Here is a 17337-nt window from a genome sequence, read left to right as displayed (position 1 = left end):
CCTTTGCATAATAGTGAGGCTGCTATATGTAGGACAAAGTGTTAATGCTTATGTTGCTGGTTTTATGGGACCTGAAACCTCCAGTAGAATTCCACTTAAGTTTGAAGTAATCTAACGTGGTACGTGGAGTAACCTGCTGACTTAACAGTCCCCTTCCTTCATCCTCTCAAAAGTGCCTTCAATGGTAATTTTTTACTTTTATGTAGTTAACTTGTAAGTTGTTTTTTTTTTCCCCCAAGTATTTGAAAAATGCCCTCTGGCTAATTTCTTACTGGATATGTAGATCATGTTTTGCTTCCGTAACCAAAAAAGCTTTGAGAACTGGTCTTCTAAATGTGCATGTTGGCCTTGGAAACTGAAAATTTGACTGAGATTGCTAGTATGGGTTTTGGTTGTAATGATACTAGGTGTTTCTACTAGTAAACTTACTGTTTTACACATGTTTAGGGACTGATGGGGTTGATACCTGCTTTGAAGTAAGTGTTAACTTGCTGATAATACAGCCCATTGACTAGTCAGACTGTTGATATGTGTTATACCTTCTGAAGACATTGAGAATTTAGTTGGGGTAAGTGATGCGTGAATTTTTCAGAGTGAGTTTGACCTGCTACTTGCTCAACAACTGAAGGACTTTGTATTCAGCACGATCTAGTACTGCTAACATAGAGCTCATCTCATTTGAATGAGCTCTTTAAGTTGAAACACTTGCTTTACAACTACATCTAATAATAAATTCTTACTAATTGATAAATTTTCTTGTTAATTTATTTTGCAGTAATCTATGCCAGCAATTATGACAATGTTAGCAGACCATGCAGCTCGTCAGCTGCTGGATTTTAACCAGAAACTGGATATCAATCTCTTGGACAATGTGGTGAACTGCTTGTACCATGGAGAAGGCGCACAGGTAAATGTGGGCTTAGAAGCTATGTTTATTGACCGTGTTTAACCTTATAACAAATCAGTTGAGCCAAATTAATTCACTTCAATAGAAATCAGTAATATTAGTAAATTTACTCTGCTAGTGACTGGAATATGCCCTGGTTTAAAGGCAGGCCTTGTGTAATGAGCATTGAGATGACACTTAGAAAAATACTAGTTTAGTGTGTGTGTTTTCTAGCATGCCTAATGCTGTTGAAAGATATGAGCAAGTACAATTTGGTCAGGGCACTTCTGCTTGCAGCTTGCCTTCTCTGACTTAGTTCTTCAGGAAGGTCTGAGTTAACCTGTTAATTTATTATCGTGGACAGAATTGTGAAGCCATAAATTTAATGTTGGCCTCGCTGAAGAATTGTGTTTAAAAGGAAAACATTAATTATGTTATTGCGGTGTTTGTACTTATGTACATTGCACATATTTAAGAGAAGAGTTTGTCCTTTCTTGTGTCTACATTTTGTTCCCTGTTATCGTTTGTCTGCACAGGTTCTTGCACTTTTTTCTTCCAACTTAGTGCAGATTGTGAAGCCCCTTAAGTTTAAATTGGGGCAATGCATGTATTTGTGTGTTTGCATATATTGTCTTGAAAGTGAATCTTGTATTGTTTTTATCTACTTCGTGGAAATACTTTGGAAATAAGACTTAAATGTTGAATGCAAACATTGCTGTTGGCATAGTTCCTCTTCTGACAAGTTTTAATTGTTCATGCTCAATAAATTGAGAGTTTCAGTGTCGGGCATCTCTTACTAAGATATTCTTGCACAACAATAAGAAGCGAATTAAAATGAGACAAAATAGCTGATGCTTTTCTATTCCTTCCAGCTGCTAGAATAAACAATATGTACTTGCTTATACTTGTTTTCTGTGTCTTAAAAGCTCTTGTAAGGCTTACTAATGTGAATTCCTACAGGTTCTGAAATACCTTGCTATTTTTTGAAATATTTGCATTTTGAGTTTCCTGAATTCAAATAGTTTCTAGTGGCAGTTTTTAAAATGATTGTATGACAGAAAACTGCTCGTAGCTTTTGCCTTACAAGCACGGACTTCTGAGTGCTTGTTTTGTGAGATGTTTGTTTCCTGTACTGCCTTACAAAATAGGTGGTGCTTATAGTATTGTTTGGTTTAAATGGAGTTTAAAAAGTTGGGAAAGTTTATAAGGACAATAGAGGATTAACACTAAATACAATGGTCAAATTGCCATTGTTCTGGTATTGTGGGAAGTTGTTTCACTTAAAACAGCTGGGTATAGTCTCTGGTATTTAGAAAACTTAGGCAATAAGAAGCAAAAATTCAAGAGGTGTTTAACTGGCTAAAGTGAGTTATGACATAAACTTATTTTAAATACATGTACTAATATGTGTCATTTTAATGCAAATTCGGTTTGTTATTTTAGTACATGTCCAAAGGTGGAGACATATTTCAGTGAGTCCGTGAGTTCTTACCTCTTCCAAGGAGTTCAAAAGTTCCTGCAGGAAAAAATCCTTCAAATGCTTCTTTGTGGAGCCTGACAGCTCAAATCATGACTGAAAGGGTGACAGGCATAGTAGAAGTTGAAGACACTAAGTACTAAAATTGGGAGATTCACAGTGGTTTGCCTGGAATAGAGTAGTATTAGGGTAAAAAAAAAAACTTAGAATGCAGCCTGGATGGCCCATGCTGAACTTGGTGTCAGAGTCACCTGTCTCCTCCTCCTGATTAATTCTTATCTCTGCTTGCAAAACTCTTAACTGCTGATCTATATTAGGCAAGAAAGGAGCTCTTTTCTGTCCTAGACTTCTACTTTTTTTTTTTTCTTCTGTTCTTCGCTTTTTTTGGTATACTTCTCTGAAAAGAAGGAATGTCCCCAACCCCACCCCAGTGCAACACATGACTAAGGAGACTGCAAACAACTCATAGGTGTTTAGCGGGACTCGTCCCAGACTGTTAGTTCTATTGGTCTGTTAGACCATCGCATGTCCAGAAGGATTATTTGCTAACTGATTTTCTTTTTGGTAGCAAGAACACAGTGAGGTTTTAACCTTGATTAAGCATTACTGTTAAATTTATACTGTTTCATGAAACTACAGGAATTGAAGTCCAGAAAAGGGGTTAGGGGGTATGACAGCAAAGTTTTCAGTGCTTGGGAGAAGGATGTTGAGCATCTGTATCTTGTTGGTGTTGAAATTTGATCCTGTGATACATCACCAGTATTAGGAACACTAAGGAGACAGTATAAAAACACACCCAGGTTGAACCTGGAAGTAATACTGCTATTCTTTACCTCTTACACCAAGCTGCATTAAAAAGTGCTGATTTTTTTTTTTTTTTTTAAAGCTGTGATGTCATACTGTGAGACTATGGGTATACTGCTTTTGGACTTAAAAGGAATGTGTGTGTGGTGCTTTTCCATATGAGATCTGCAGGGACTTACTTGCTAGTCAAAGTCAGTATCAGGCTGGGAATTGCTCCACTATGCTCAATTATAGTCAGTAGAGATGCCAATATTGTGCAGATATTTTGGACATCCTTGCTGTTTACTGTTGTATTTTTCAATTTGAATTTGATAAATCCCATACCCAATTTGTCTGTTTCTCACATGTATATAGATTTTGGGTCTCGATAGGGTTTCTGTCTTACTGAAAATACATGTTTTCTCACACCAGTTGATGATAAGCTTGAGTATGTTCTATGTAGTAAGTTCTAACTGTTGAAGCTAATCCTAAAGTAAAGCTTAACTGCTCTGTAATACCATTGAATTGGCTCTACTGTGCAGTGGAAGAATGAACTAAGTTCTGTTAATTGCAATGTGAAATGTTCATCTTACTTGTAAGACACCAATGCTTGTAGGTGATCTCATTTGCAGCAAGATTTGTTGGTACACTGCATTTTTGGAAAAAGCTAACATCATTTGGTTCCCTAGTAAAAATGATTGTGGACATCTAGGCTTTTGAAAAGGATAGCTAAAACTAATTCAGTTATTTAAGTGTGTGTGTGCTTCAGATGAGGTTTTGCAAGTTACTGAAACAATAATATCTAGTACAATAATTGGTAATGTCAGTTCCAAGGAAGAACAAACTATTAGCATGACTGACTCCCTTCCTCCTCCCCAATCAGTTTTTATTGTTTTGTAAGCTGTTAGATAGATCAAGGGATTCCTCAGAAGTAAGGATTGGAGACCTCTAATGCTCTGCTAAAATCAGCAGTTCCTTAGCAGCATGATAAGGTACTCCTTAAAGCTGGCATTTTATATTGAATGCTTCTAGTAGAACTAGAAAGTCTGGGTGCCCCTGAATAAAATTTTATCTAGATGACTTCCTTGAATGGGAGAAAACTTCATTCCCTAGTATATTTTCCCTATAATGTGTGCTGTTCTCACACATTCACTGCTGGTCTAAATGTTCAGTATGGAAGAGTGGAAGTAAGTAAATGACTGTCCTGCGTCAAGGTGATTTTGGAGTTTGGTTGTTAATAAACTGTCACACAGAAGGAGACTTAAGAGACTTGTTGCTCCTAATTGAGTTCGCCTGACTCTTGGATAAGTGGTTTAAAGATGTATTATATATTAATGTCTTCACTGACAGTATATAATTTCTTAAATAACCTAATACTTTCTTTTCAATCAAACTTGCTTTTAGCAAAGAATGGCACAGGAAGTCTTGACTCACTTAAAAGAACATCCTGATGCATGGACAAGAGTTGACACTATTTTGGAGTTCTCTCAGAACATGAATACCAAAGTAAGCAAATTAACTTTTATTTATTTGGTTTTCTTCTTTCTTCCATTCATAAACTTTGAGGAAGGTATCTCATTTTTAGCCATAGCCTTTCTTGATTCAAACCACATTTTTTTTATTGTCTTGTTCCCAAAGTTGGCTTTAAACAAGAACTGTAAATGGATAAAATATTTAAACCTCCTTTTACATTGACAAGAGTTTTTCTCCTTTTAAAAAAAAAAAAAAAAGGAAGAGCTAAATTGGAAATAGAGGGGTTTTTTTTTCAAGGCACATAAAAGCATAATGCCATTTCCAAAGATTGGTATGTGTCTGTATACATCTGAGTAATGAAAAGTCTCCTAGAGCCACATTTTGTCCTTGGGTAAGTGCTTGGCTGTTTTTGATCATAATGAGAGCCACGTGCATGTAACTGAGGAGAGAATTTGTCCCTAGGTGTATTAAAGGCAAAATAGAAACCTTATTAGGCCAAGATTTTGAGCAATCAATGAAAGTTACACCCCCCGCACTTTGTAGTATGAAATTAGTCTTTACTAATATGCAGAACACATTTGCTTTGTACTGCTCTTTTAAATCCATCCATCATGGTAGAGACTAAAAGGGGCAGCATTCAGTTTTTTTTCTACAATTTTAAATGCTTTACCTAAGACTTCTGAAGTTTGAACCAAAAAGTTGATCGAAATGTGTTTTCACTGTCTTTAAGTTGATGATTATTATCTCAAATAACTGACATGCATGTTTTTCTGCTTGGTACACACTGTGTTCGAACAGAAAATAGTCGTGTTTGGATGGCTTCTGAAATCAGGCGGTATTCATGAAACTTTTTTTCATTGCTCTCTGAAGTTCAGGGGAAAAGAGTTTAAAGAACTTCCTCAAAGTGCTAACCTTTAAGTAACAGTGTTTGCCTGTTTGCTTGCCTGGTAAACTTTGCTTTTTATACTGACAGACATTACTAATGTTTAAGTTGATTTATCAACAGTATTTTTAAAAACTCAAATTTGTCTTGTGAAAAATGAGATGATTAGAGGAACAGAAAGAAAGCAACAGGTAAAGAATTCTTCAATTTACATAAATTGCAAATGATTTGGTGCTAAATTTATGCACTATGACATTTGGCTTTTATGCAATCATATTTTTTCTTTAATTAAAGCTGTTAACACTACCTGATATTAATCATAATGTTCCATTATGTTGATTGCTTGTAATAGGAAGAAAAGGGGTGTCTTCCTGTGCAACTGACACAGCTAGGCTTTGACGGCAGGCCTCCACAAGGTCTACCCTTTTGATTCCCTTTAACTGAATTCTGTTCATCAATTGTTTTTGTTTCTTGGGAGGTGGGAGGGAAAGGGATTCGGTGCATAAAACAAGTAATAAGGGTACCATAGAAATTTCTACCATAGGGATCATTTCATGCTTTTTTTCAGTCTTTGCTGTTACCTGTCCCTCGTCTTCATAACTGAGCAGTGAATTGCTATTAGGCAATTAGAAATAAGCAAACCAAGAGCAAATTAATTTTGAAAGCCTGCTATTTCATGTGCAGTTCCAATGTGATTGCATGCACTGTCGCAGTAGTTGATTGAGAAGTACCCTTCTGATAATTCTGATGGCAAAACTTGTAATTGGTGTCAGTGACTTTTTTTGGGCTTGGTGTATCTCGTTATTAGGGAAATGCCAAAAATTAGAACGATCAAATCAAATGAAGCTTAAAAACAAAATAAAAAAACCCCAGAAAGCCCCTCACAGAGTGTTCAGGCAGGCTGATGAAGCCTTCAAGAAAGATGTGTAGGTAAAGATTGTGTGCAGTATGTGTGCAGTGATTTTATTACTGCTGCCATTTCTTTTTATATGTTGAGTGTTAGGAAAAATTAGTATTGCTAGTACTGCAGAAGAGATGAAAAAGACACTAGGAGAAGGCATAATTGAAGTCACATGGGTAGAAAAGAATGAGTGGAAACTTAGCATGAACCTCTTCACAGTTTAAGGTACACTAGGTATTTGAGCAGATAATGAGGGATAGGCATAGCAAATTGCTAGAGTGTCTGTCCTTTTCTTTTACTCAGAGGAAGTCCTAAGTGGGGAAACAAAAATACTAAAGATGAGGTCTGTCCTTAGTTTATGTCAGGATTTTCATTTGTTTGGTCATCTAGTGCTTTTGTAAAATAAATACTGGCCTTGCCATTTAAGACCAGAGTCTTAAAAGCCAAGGAAGTTGACTTGTGGAAAGAAGTTCGGAAGCAAAACTAACATTTTTGCTTAGCTGTTATCTGAAAGGGCTGTTAATACATGTGCTTGTAGAATCTAGAAGCTTAAATAGAGTTTATATCTGCTTCAGGAAAGTTAGCACTGTCTGATATCAATGTTCATACTTCCAGCGTTGTTAGAAGCTTTTATAAGTATGTTTTGTATTGGTGAGCTTGAATCAGGTGCAGGTGGTGTCTATAAATCTATAGCAGTGGCTGAAATAACTTCCTGTGAAGCATTTTGCTTAAGAACATTTTTGTACATTTTCCCATATCAACATTCCCTTGATTTCATTTAGCTTTTATGATAAGTAAATCTACAGATTAAAATCTAGTTGATAAATTTTTGCTGCTGACCATGAAGAAAAAGCTACCCTGCCAACTTTCTGCTAATGCATAATTTTCCTTGGTACCCAAGATTTTGGAAAGTGACAGAATATTTTGCAAATGCAGGATGTATACGTGAAGCTCGTGTGAACTTGGGTCTGATAGAGAAGCAAAGAGATGTAGGTTATGCTAAGATGAGAACAGCAAAAACGGTATTTTAATACAATGTAGTTTGGGACAGTCTACATTGTGTGTTTTAATTAAATTGAAGTTTATATGATCCCTTTGGTTGAAATACTAATGATCCTACTTTGTATAACAACTAACCATTTTAAAGAGGAACTCTTATTCTCAGCCAAACTTTTAACTGCGAAACTTGAGTTTACCTTTCAGGCATTGATGTGATTATTTTTTTTTTTTTCTTTTTCTTCCTAATCCACTGCAGATAAAGTAAACACAAAACTCCTTGTCCCCTTTTCTCTCCTGTCTATTCATGCTAATGGGGTTTTACATATTAAAGTTCTTCGATTATCATCACAAACTTCTTTCCCTGTTACCGTGAGTTGGCAGTAGGGACAAATGGGCAGAGGGACTGGCCTTACTGATTACTTTGCAAACGTAACTGTTTCGGGTAAGAACATAGGAAGGAATTCCTGAAAGGTAAAAGGTTTTCCAAGAGCTTATTCACATTTTTATTATTATTTGACTGAGCACAAAAGTTCATCTTTAAATAGTAGAAATAGCTGCCATATTGGGGTGGGTATTGAAATTAAATAAACCTGTGGGTTGTCTTGCTGTTCCTAAAGTAACACACCAGTGAAGTTCGGGAAATACTTTCTTTAGAAAGTGCCAGTGTCAGGACATGTGATGCTAAGACAAATTTTTTTTTTCAGCTCTTAAAGGAACGATAGGAAGCTTGAGACCATCCAAGCTGCTAAATATTTTAGGAGCCTGGTTGTGTTAATACTTGAACATATGAGCAGTCATTTGTGATGCAAATTCATATCTGGCTGCTGCTTCTTCTTTTCCAGATAGACAAAATTGTCTACCAGAGGGCTTTTAAGTTGTTTGGTTTTTTATTTTCTTTTTTCCCCCCCCTCCTGGTGTGAGCATGATCAAACAGCAGGACTTAGTATAGTGAAGAATAAAACAAGAAAAAAAATAAATGCATGAAACCTCAGTAAATGGGTGAATAGACATATATTTAATAAAGCTGTTAGTGTAATAATCTTGAAGTCTTAGATATTAAGTGTGAATGTCTGATTGAATGAGAGTCCTGAAAGTTAGTCAGTCCTACAGTAATGTACTCACATTTTGTTCTTCTCCAATTTCAGTATTATGGACTGCAAATCTTGGAAAATGTGATAAAAACAAGATGGAAGATTCTTCCAAGGAACCAGTGTGAAGGTAGGGAGGGATTTTTGTCTTCTCTTAACTTTGTGTATTAACTGAGATTTAGAATGTCAGTCCCCATGTCAGTAATTTTCGGCTCCAAATACAGTTAGGCTAGTAACTTTTTGTCATGTAATAAGACCATCTGTGCTTTTCTGGATGATGAAACCATGTATTTTCCTTTTGTGATAATGGTCTCGGTGGGATGGTGAGCACATGAAATTCTGTAAATGTCATGGCAAGGTAAAAGGTGTGACTGGTAGTTTTGAAACATTGTCACTTAAGTGTTGTACTGCCTTACAGGCCACACTTACTTGAAGAGGTCTAACCCTAGACAGCTTCTAAAGTTATCTGCTGGCTTTGAGGTAGAGGTTTTGATTCTCTGTACTTGGCACAGGAGGCCCTCTTCAGATTGTCTGGGCTGTGTATGCAGCCCCACCAGTTACACTGTCGTTTTTCTGGTAGACTCTGTGGTCCGTCTGGTAGTACGTGTAGATTATGTGACCTTTTTTGAAATCTTAAGCAGTCATAATTATTTACAAAAAGAAACCAGGTAAACGCATAGTCTTACCTATTAATGGTCTTTCATTCTTTCAGGCACTGAGATACTATAAAGTCTGCTTTTCATTCATGGAAGTGTGTACAAAGCTAGGTTGCTGTAACTGGAATTGCAGTGCAGGTTAAACCCCAGTCTTCTGTCATTGCAAGGAATCTGGAAATCTTAAAAAGTAGTGCTGTGTTCTCTTGGGGTTTTTTCCCTCCCCCCTAGCTTGCAGTGTGTTGAATTTTAGATGTTGGCTATAGTAAATGGAGATACCTCTATGGTATAGGATTATTGCTTGTTCACATAGCTTTCTGTCAAGTCATGGTAACTTGGACTTCAAAACATTAAGTTCAACTACTTTAAATTCTTGACATTGAATGTGGTCACCATTCTATACTTGGCTTTTTACCAAAAGCTGGTTTTGAAACCATTACAGTTAGCCCAAATTCCTGTGTTCTGCTGTGAGCTTTTATTAACAATGCTAAGATGCGCTTTAAATTTTTACTGCTAGTGCTTATGTTCTGAAACTGTATTGATTACAATGCAATTGCAAATGTTGATGAAAACAAATGTAGAGGGAGACTTACACATTTTTGTGGTTTGTTTTTTTTCTCGCCTTTCCCCCCGCTCCTTCCAACTGTAGGTTGACAAAGTGTAGCTCTTCTTGAAAGTGGAAGTAAAACCACATCCATTATGCTGTTGGAAACAGACTTGCAGGCTTCTAGGGAGCAACTTAAACAGGCTGAAACACAACTGTGTCCTTTTGAGAAACTTAAGGGAGCACCCTGAAGTTAAGTCTTCTGCGTGCTTTTAATAATTAGATTATCTCAACTTATTTGTATCATGTTACATTCCTGACTGAGCATTTAGTTTGAGCATTTAGTTTCAGCATTTTTCCTGAAGTTTTTGGCTGTGGGAGCAGAGCAGAAAGAAAGGAAGGAGTCAGTAGTTAGAAGCAATTACTCGGCTTACTACTGCCTGCTGGTGAATTGAAGTGTAGTAGGAGGTGTCACAGAGGTAGACTTACTTGAGAGTTTGGAAATGCCAAATACAGAATATAATTCAGATAATTACAAGTCTTAAAAAGATATGCTCTTAATGCATAGAATATATGAGAAACAGGATGAGGATGCTGGCTGTGCTTTGTGTCATGTTATCTCATCTGTTCTTGAGATGCTGAGATAATACTAGACGCATGACTTAAATGAATCGTGGAACTGAAATACAGATTTGAGTTGGTGTGTGAGATTTTTGTTACTTCACTGTTTGCAGGCATGGTAGTACTGTTTGACTGGTTCCTGTCATCTGAGTAGGTGCAATAACTATAGCTCGATACATTAAAATGCAAAATAACATTACTGTCTGTAGTTGTGCGATCAACTTTAAATATTCTATTCTTATTTTTCCTGACTCTTGTAGTTCTTTTGAAGACTCCAGAGGAAAAAAAAAATATCCTTCATACTAATAAATGTGTGTCTTTTAGTTCAACCTTTAAAAATACTTCCCCTTTCACAGAGCAACACTAAAACTGTGAAATTGACTTTCATCCTCACACTTAAAGGGAATTGAGTTAGTTGGCTTTTACTTATCTGGTTTCTCCTGTACATCAATAGAAGAGGAACCAAATATATTTAGCATACTGTGACATTTGATCCATCTTGGCCTCAGTGGTGTAGGAGGGAGAATCAATGTTTCATCTGCTCTGTGGTAGTGGTTGGGTTTTTATTTTTTCAGGTGATGATACTGGCTTGTACAAAAGAATGGCTCCAGAGCTCATTCAGATGGTTTGATCACCCTGTTAAATTGAGGTTTCCCTGATTCTGATTCCAGTCATTCCTTTGGTTGACAGGATTTTCCTGTTTGAAGTGTAACTAGTAAAGTATGGGTGCAGGAAACTGAAACTCAATAGAACAAAGTAGTGCTTAGTAACAAAGCAATTCATGCCTGTTATGAATCAGTTAATTTTACCTTATATCTTACTCTCTAAAACTTAACATGTCTGATTTGATTTGTGTAGTAAATACAGCTGACAAATTTACTTTCGGTTAAGGTGAAATTAAATCCATTTATGAGATAATCCTGTTTTTCCTTTGTAGCCATAGCTGTGACTAAGAGTTGAAGTTAAGAGCAGACCTGAACTGAGCTGTTGGTGAATGAAAAAGTTTTGAAACAACCTGCTTGAAAATTCTTGGACAAATAAAATGATGCCATTAATTACAGAGCCTGAGCTGTACCCTTTTTTCTGAGTGGTGGTGGTTTTTTTTGGTTTGGGTTCTCTGCTGCCCCCTCCCCCCCTGTACCTCAAGTTGTACATCAGAATGACTTCTTGGGCCTTGAGGTTAGTCAGGGGTTTGTTACCGCTTCTCTCTGAATGCTGGGAGGTTTTAGCTTCCAGCCTGGAACTCCAAATGCAAGTAGGAGAATATGTTTTTTCTTCTGATGTGGTGTTTGGACTTGAAACTCCCTTCTTAAGTTTGCTTTTATTTTAAAACAGCTTTTAGTCTTGAGCTCTTCTGGCCCTGGTACCTTTTAACTTCTAAAAAGCTTTTTTTGTTCTTCAGGTGTCATTGATTTTGAAGGTTGAGGATTGTAAGTGCTTTAGGAAAGTTCATCTGTATCTTCCTATAATTCTAAAACAGGAATTGAGCAAAACAATTTATATTTCTAAAATACTTCTGTGATTACTCTGCTTTTTCTTGTTCTTGAATTTTTTCTTGTTTGCTTTCGAAGTTAGCAGTTTGAACCAATTGCTGACCTGGTTATCTAGAGAAAAGTGCAATTTATGGAGCACAGAACCAGTGAATTGAGTTAATTGAGATGCTTGGCCTGCATGTTCAGCCTTCAGACACGTTTAGCAGTGGACCATAACAATGGGTTAGACTTGCTCTTAATAATGTATTTAGTCTTTAAGAGAATGCTTTGGGTTGCTTTTAACACGTATACAAATGATGGAATGTGGTTTTCATTCAAACCTTACTGAGGCTGCTTTAGTGAAAGGTGGGTGGCATATTCCAGAACGTCCCACAGAATGGTGAACTTGGCTTATTTCCACAGTATTGTACTATCATTCTCAAGTAAAAAACCTCAGTTTATTCAGGTGATACTAAATTGCTTTAAACTCTGATACTCTGAGTTGATTGTTTAATAATGCTTATAAAGGATGTCATTTGATTAAAGTGCTATGGTCTCAACAGGATTTTCTCTTACAGTGTGAAAACCTGCCTAGAAATAAAGACTTCTTGGTCTTCCACTTCAGGGATATGTTCCATTAATTCTGCAATGTGAAATGAAATTATGTTCCCGTGAACAGAGCAAGCTTGTCTGGAGTGTTTTGAGTTGGAATTGATAAGCACTTCTTCATTATGAAACCTAAATTGCAATATCTTGTACAACTTTTCTCATTTTGAAGTGTGTATGTGTGGGGGAAGTGATGTGTTCAGAGAAATGCAGTTTAGTGGCTCACAGGAAGGTCATGAAGTTCAGTATAAAGCTTCTGATGTAGTGGAAACTGCTGTAGAAGAGATTTTTTTTTTTTTTTTTTTCCCTCTGTGGAGTGATTATATATTTTAATGGAAATTTCTGTCTTGCTTCACAAAGATTTTTTTGATTCTCTGTAGTGAAGGGGGAATGAGCTACGTGGCACTTTGCGGGGTGGGGTGGGGGAGACAGACGAGCTCTATGTTATTGATTGGGTTCACCACTAATGGGGAAAGATGATTTGTGGGACAACATGGGAGAGACTACAAATAAGATGGTGTTTTGACTGCATTTTGGGGACTACTTAAATGGTTTAGTATAAGTTTGTATGGATACAAACATCCCTGGAGGGGACAGCTTAGCTTTAGGATTTGAAATTCTAATTTTGGTTGCAAAATAATGTTAACTTGCCAAGTTAATGTTGTCCACCTGTTTCACTTGTGTCTCTTATTCTTTAATATAAGAAGATAATCTGTTAATTTAGTAACCTGGTGTAAACTTGCATCTGCAGCACCAGTTATGGTAATTTTCAACAAGTTGTTAAATGTTTGTGCTCTGTAACTGCGTAAAAGGATGTGCTTGTATGTCTTAAGCACACAAAGTGGTTTTTGTACAGGCGTGTACTCACTGACTGTGTGCATTCGTGGTAACGTGTATTCGGTCACAACTCCTCTGAGCTCAGCCTAGGTTAATCCTCAGGCTGTACAGCCTAGATGAGGTGTAATTGCTTCTAAAATCTTGCACTTCCAAAGATTAAACTGTGGGATACTTCACAATTCTCAAGTTTAGACTGCAGAATTTACTAATGTTGGATAGTCTGATGTTCCTCGCTGTGCCGATCCAGCTCTAACCATTGCATAGCTTGGGTCAGCTGTGGAAGTACTTTCCCTCCGGAAAGTGTTTCAGTTTTACTGTATGTTTGCCCCTCTGTAGAGGAGGAACTTTTACAAAAGGACTACAATATCTAATGTTTATCCAGAAACTTTCTAAAAGCCCTTGAATCCAATGTCCTTGCTCTATCCTCCTCTTTTTTTTGTACTTTGTACAGAAGTACTTTTTGTACTCTGCTTACCACCAGAAGATGCTAACAGTGGCGCTAGTCCAGGCCTTTTGACAGTGCTTATGTCTAGCCTTTCTGATAATTGGAACATAGTTTGAGGTTGGAGCTATGTTGATCTACTACTTAACTGCTGTGGATCAAGGTGTTCCTCACCTGTGCACTTTCTGATGTCTTTGAGCCAGTGCTGGTGCTTCTCTGCCCCTTTAGTGAACTGGTGCAGGGAGCTAGACTGGCAGAAGATAGTTTCAAAACAGTTTTAAAAGTATTGAACTTTTTTGGTAGCTCTATTTTTCTACTAGTTCAGCTTGAGTAGGTGCTAGGACTGCCAGCACTATGTCGTTGAAAGTTTTGGAATGGAAAACAGAATCTGCTCCCTTTTGATTGTCATGAGATCAGTGTAGTTGTAATGTCAGATGGTCCTTGAAGAATGTTATGTGTGTCCTGAGTGTTGTAGTGGTTTGGTTTGTTCCCCCTGCCCTTCTGTTTTATTGGAAGGTCTGTTTTCCAAGAATGTCATGTCTTTTCCAATTTGGCTTAAGGAAAGGTCTGAGCTTTGCAGATATATTGTTGCCATCTTCAAGACTTGCTCAGCTGCTTCTGTGATTGAAGGAGACCTTCTAGGCAGTGATTGTGTGGCTTGTGCATGTCCTGTGCCTGTCTCCTTAAAATAAGACTTCCTTTTAAGTTCTTGAAACACACTGATTTCAGCAAATCCAGTGGACTGCTACGCTTGAATGGTTTCTTGGACATGTTCTGCTGAAAGATGGTAACTAGCCTATGCATTCATTTTTGCTGGAGTATAATTTTGAAATATCTTTGTTCTGAGAATTAATGTTCTGTAGAATGATAAAGAAATGAGCTACTAAATATGGAGTAAGAAACAACAATATTTCAGTTGGGGGGAAAAAAAAAGTGTAGAAAATGCCATTTAGGCCAGAAAAAAGCATTGAAGAATTTGATAGCTGTTGCTTTTAAGGGATTAAGAATATGACTTTGTTCACTGGATGGGAGACTTAGTCTGCAGCATGACCGGTGAAAACTAGCAAATTTTTTAGTTTGTCTTTTGAGCTGTGGTCACTTTTCTTTTTTTTTGAATGGAGAAGCTTTGGACCCAAGCAACTGTTTTAATCTGCTGATCTCAAACCCAGATCGGTGGTGGCATAGCATTCAAATTGTAACTAAACATCATAATACTATTGATGCAGCAAGATGGGAAGCATGCAGCTTTGGAGTCAGAAGTCTATGAACAATACTCACTTTTTGCGTTTCAAAAAGGAATTAGAAAGTTGCAACAGTAGGCTCTCCTTAGTGGTTTGGCAGACAGTTACAGTAGTTTAGTTTCTGGCACTGCAAACCTATTCCATTACTGTTTTGGGGCCTTTCATATCTCATTTGTGAATTGCTGTAATGCTTCAGCAATGTCTGTGTCTTTTAGCTTTAAAATACTAGGACATGCCTATGTCAGACTAATGCTAGTGCTTGGTAATAACACTTACCCAGTGACCGACAGTGATACTTATTTCGTTAATGACCATTCTTCTGGAGTAGTGTGTGGATTGATCCCAATTGATAATGATTAATAGTTTCATTTGTAATTGGAATCACCTGTAGAACAGCTCCTGTCTAGTATGTATCTAGTAGCTCAAAGTCTAGACCTATTTTTTTTCCAGGTTTCATGAGAATGAAGTTACCAAACTCTCTCTTTTAATCCTGTTGCTCAGGCCTGAAATGCAAAAAAACCAACCCAAAACTAATTCTGGTAAAGTCTTAGAAATGTTTTAGAACTTGGAATAGTGGCTAGGGGAAAACCAAGTGTCTTCAACATAAGGCATTCTTCTTGCTAGTGACAGCTTTTTCTAAAATCTTCCAACATACGCGTCTGTCTGCATGAGTCAGTTGACTTGTCTTGTTGAAGAAACCTGATTTGGGGTTCATGAATGGCAAAACATAGAGCTATTCTAAAACTTCACTATGACAAGAAAACGCTTGCCCAGTTTGGAAGTGTTTAATCCCCTGACGTGTTCAGATCATTGTATCAAAACTATTTTGAAGTAGATTTATTAGTGATATTAATCTAGTTCATGGCTCCAGATCCTCTTGTGCATGCCTTTTCTCGAAGCCAGATGTTTTTTGTACAGAATGGTTTTAGGTATGTATATTGTGATGAAAAGTCACTTAGAAAGCCATGGTTTCCTTGTCTTCAGATAGGTTAATGGTGAGGGAGGATTAGGTGCCAAAATGAAAATTTAGGTAGTGTAACTTGCTACAGTGGTTTTGGGGGGTGTTTTTTTTTGTGGTGGAGCTGAAAACTCTGAAGTAATTTAAAAACATTTGTAGAAGAAACACAACAAAACAAAAAAAGAGCTATTTAAATACAGTCTGCCCCCAGCTGACAAATCGTTAATTAAAGCAAAAGCAATAAACCAGAATTTATTAAGGAGTTATGTAATCCATAGCATCCATGTGTGCCATAAAAGCACAGTAGTCCAAATCAAAGTGCATTGTACTGTATTGGTGAACAAAGTTTTAAGTTTTGTTCTTGTAAGATTGTGCAGGGAAAACTTTGCTAAGCTCTGGCACAGTGTTTCACTTTTAAATGCTGTGCATAGGCATTCCTATGTTTAAAATGGATCGCCTAAGTAAATGAGTATTTCAGAACTTTACATACAGTGAAGGTGATGTATCAAAGCTTTCCATGCAATTCTTGCTAACTTGGCATTGAAACTGGAGTCATGCTTAGAAAGCTCTATTTCTGGAGTTCACTTTTTATTAATAAAGCATTAGGCAAAGAAGATGGAGGACTCTCTTGTTTGTATTTTGTCTTGCCATTGCAAACATTTGGCTGAGGCAACTTTGCCAACTTCGGAGTTGCTGGGTATGATCTGAAAATGCATAATGGGTACAGATACATTTCACTGAGGGAGCCCTACAGCAGCATTTGTAAGTACCTATCGCAGTACATATCAGGGTCTGGACAGTGCTGGATGCCATCTTTCCATCTTTAGCTTAGTATGATGATGTGAGTGCTACCAATGCAGGGTTTCTCAAAATTTCTTGCAGCTTTTAGGAAGCCAATACCATGATCTGGTGCAAATTACTACAGGTACACTCTAATCCTTAGTCTGTTTTCCTTTTTCTTTTATTGAAATACCTTCAGTCTAAAGCCATTTTGTACATCTGAAATAACTTCTTGCAGAATTGATATCAAGGTGGATTTTTGCACACAAGTAAAGAGAGGTGCTCACTGACACATGTGTTTCTTAGAGGTGTTTATTTTTAAAACCATGGAAGAATCTGAATTAAAAAATGTTTATTACTATATTTGTGATACCTGGCATTCAAAAATGTATATTACTACATTTGTGATATCTGGCATCATTTAAAATAAATCCCTCCCTCTTCTGCAGGTATTAAAAAATACGTTGTCGGCCTAATTATCAAGACCTCATCTGATCCAACGTGTGTAGAAGTAAGTGAATTCTTTTCAGGGGAGGAAGAGGGAGGGGGAATATTACGCATAACCTGACTCTTCTCCTTTCTTCTTCTCCAGAAAGAGAAAGTGTATATTGGGAAACTCAATATGATTCTTGTTCAGGTAAGCTAGAGTTCATAAAGTTTTAGATCTTGTTGTAAAGTCTTTGACTTTGCCTA

At 37.0% G+C, this 17337-nt stretch overlaps 1 protein-coding gene across 1 annotated transcript in view; it reads left to right on the top strand.

Moving 5' to 3' along the window:
- Nucleotides 1-587: 587 nt before the first annotated feature.
- Nucleotides 588-17337, top strand: part of XPO1 (exportin 1) — a 35101-nt gene continuing 18351 nt past the window's right edge. Inside the window, exons 1-6 of the mRNA XM_035896972.1 lie at nucleotides 588-907; nucleotides 4551-4652; nucleotides 8548-8620; nucleotides 17094-17155; nucleotides 17237-17281; nucleotides 17322-17337. The exon at nucleotides 17322-17337 is cut by the window's right edge and continues 163 nt beyond it. Coding sequence (XP_035752865.1) covers nucleotides 782-907; nucleotides 4551-4652; nucleotides 8548-8620; nucleotides 17094-17155; nucleotides 17237-17281; nucleotides 17322-17337 — 424 coding nt within the window. The 5' untranslated portion in view covers nucleotides 588-781. The remainder of the gene's footprint in view (nucleotides 908-4550; nucleotides 4653-8547; nucleotides 8621-17093; nucleotides 17156-17236; nucleotides 17282-17321) is intronic.

This window comes from Egretta garzetta, unplaced genomic scaffold (genome assembly GCF_000687185.1).
Source record: "Egretta garzetta isolate BGI_Z169 unplaced genomic scaffold, ASM68718v1 scaffold306, whole genome shotgun sequence".
NCBI classification, from domain to species: Eukaryota; Metazoa; Chordata; class Aves; order Pelecaniformes; family Ardeidae; genus Egretta; species Egretta garzetta.
This window is presented reverse-complemented; position numbering and strand designations above follow the sequence as displayed.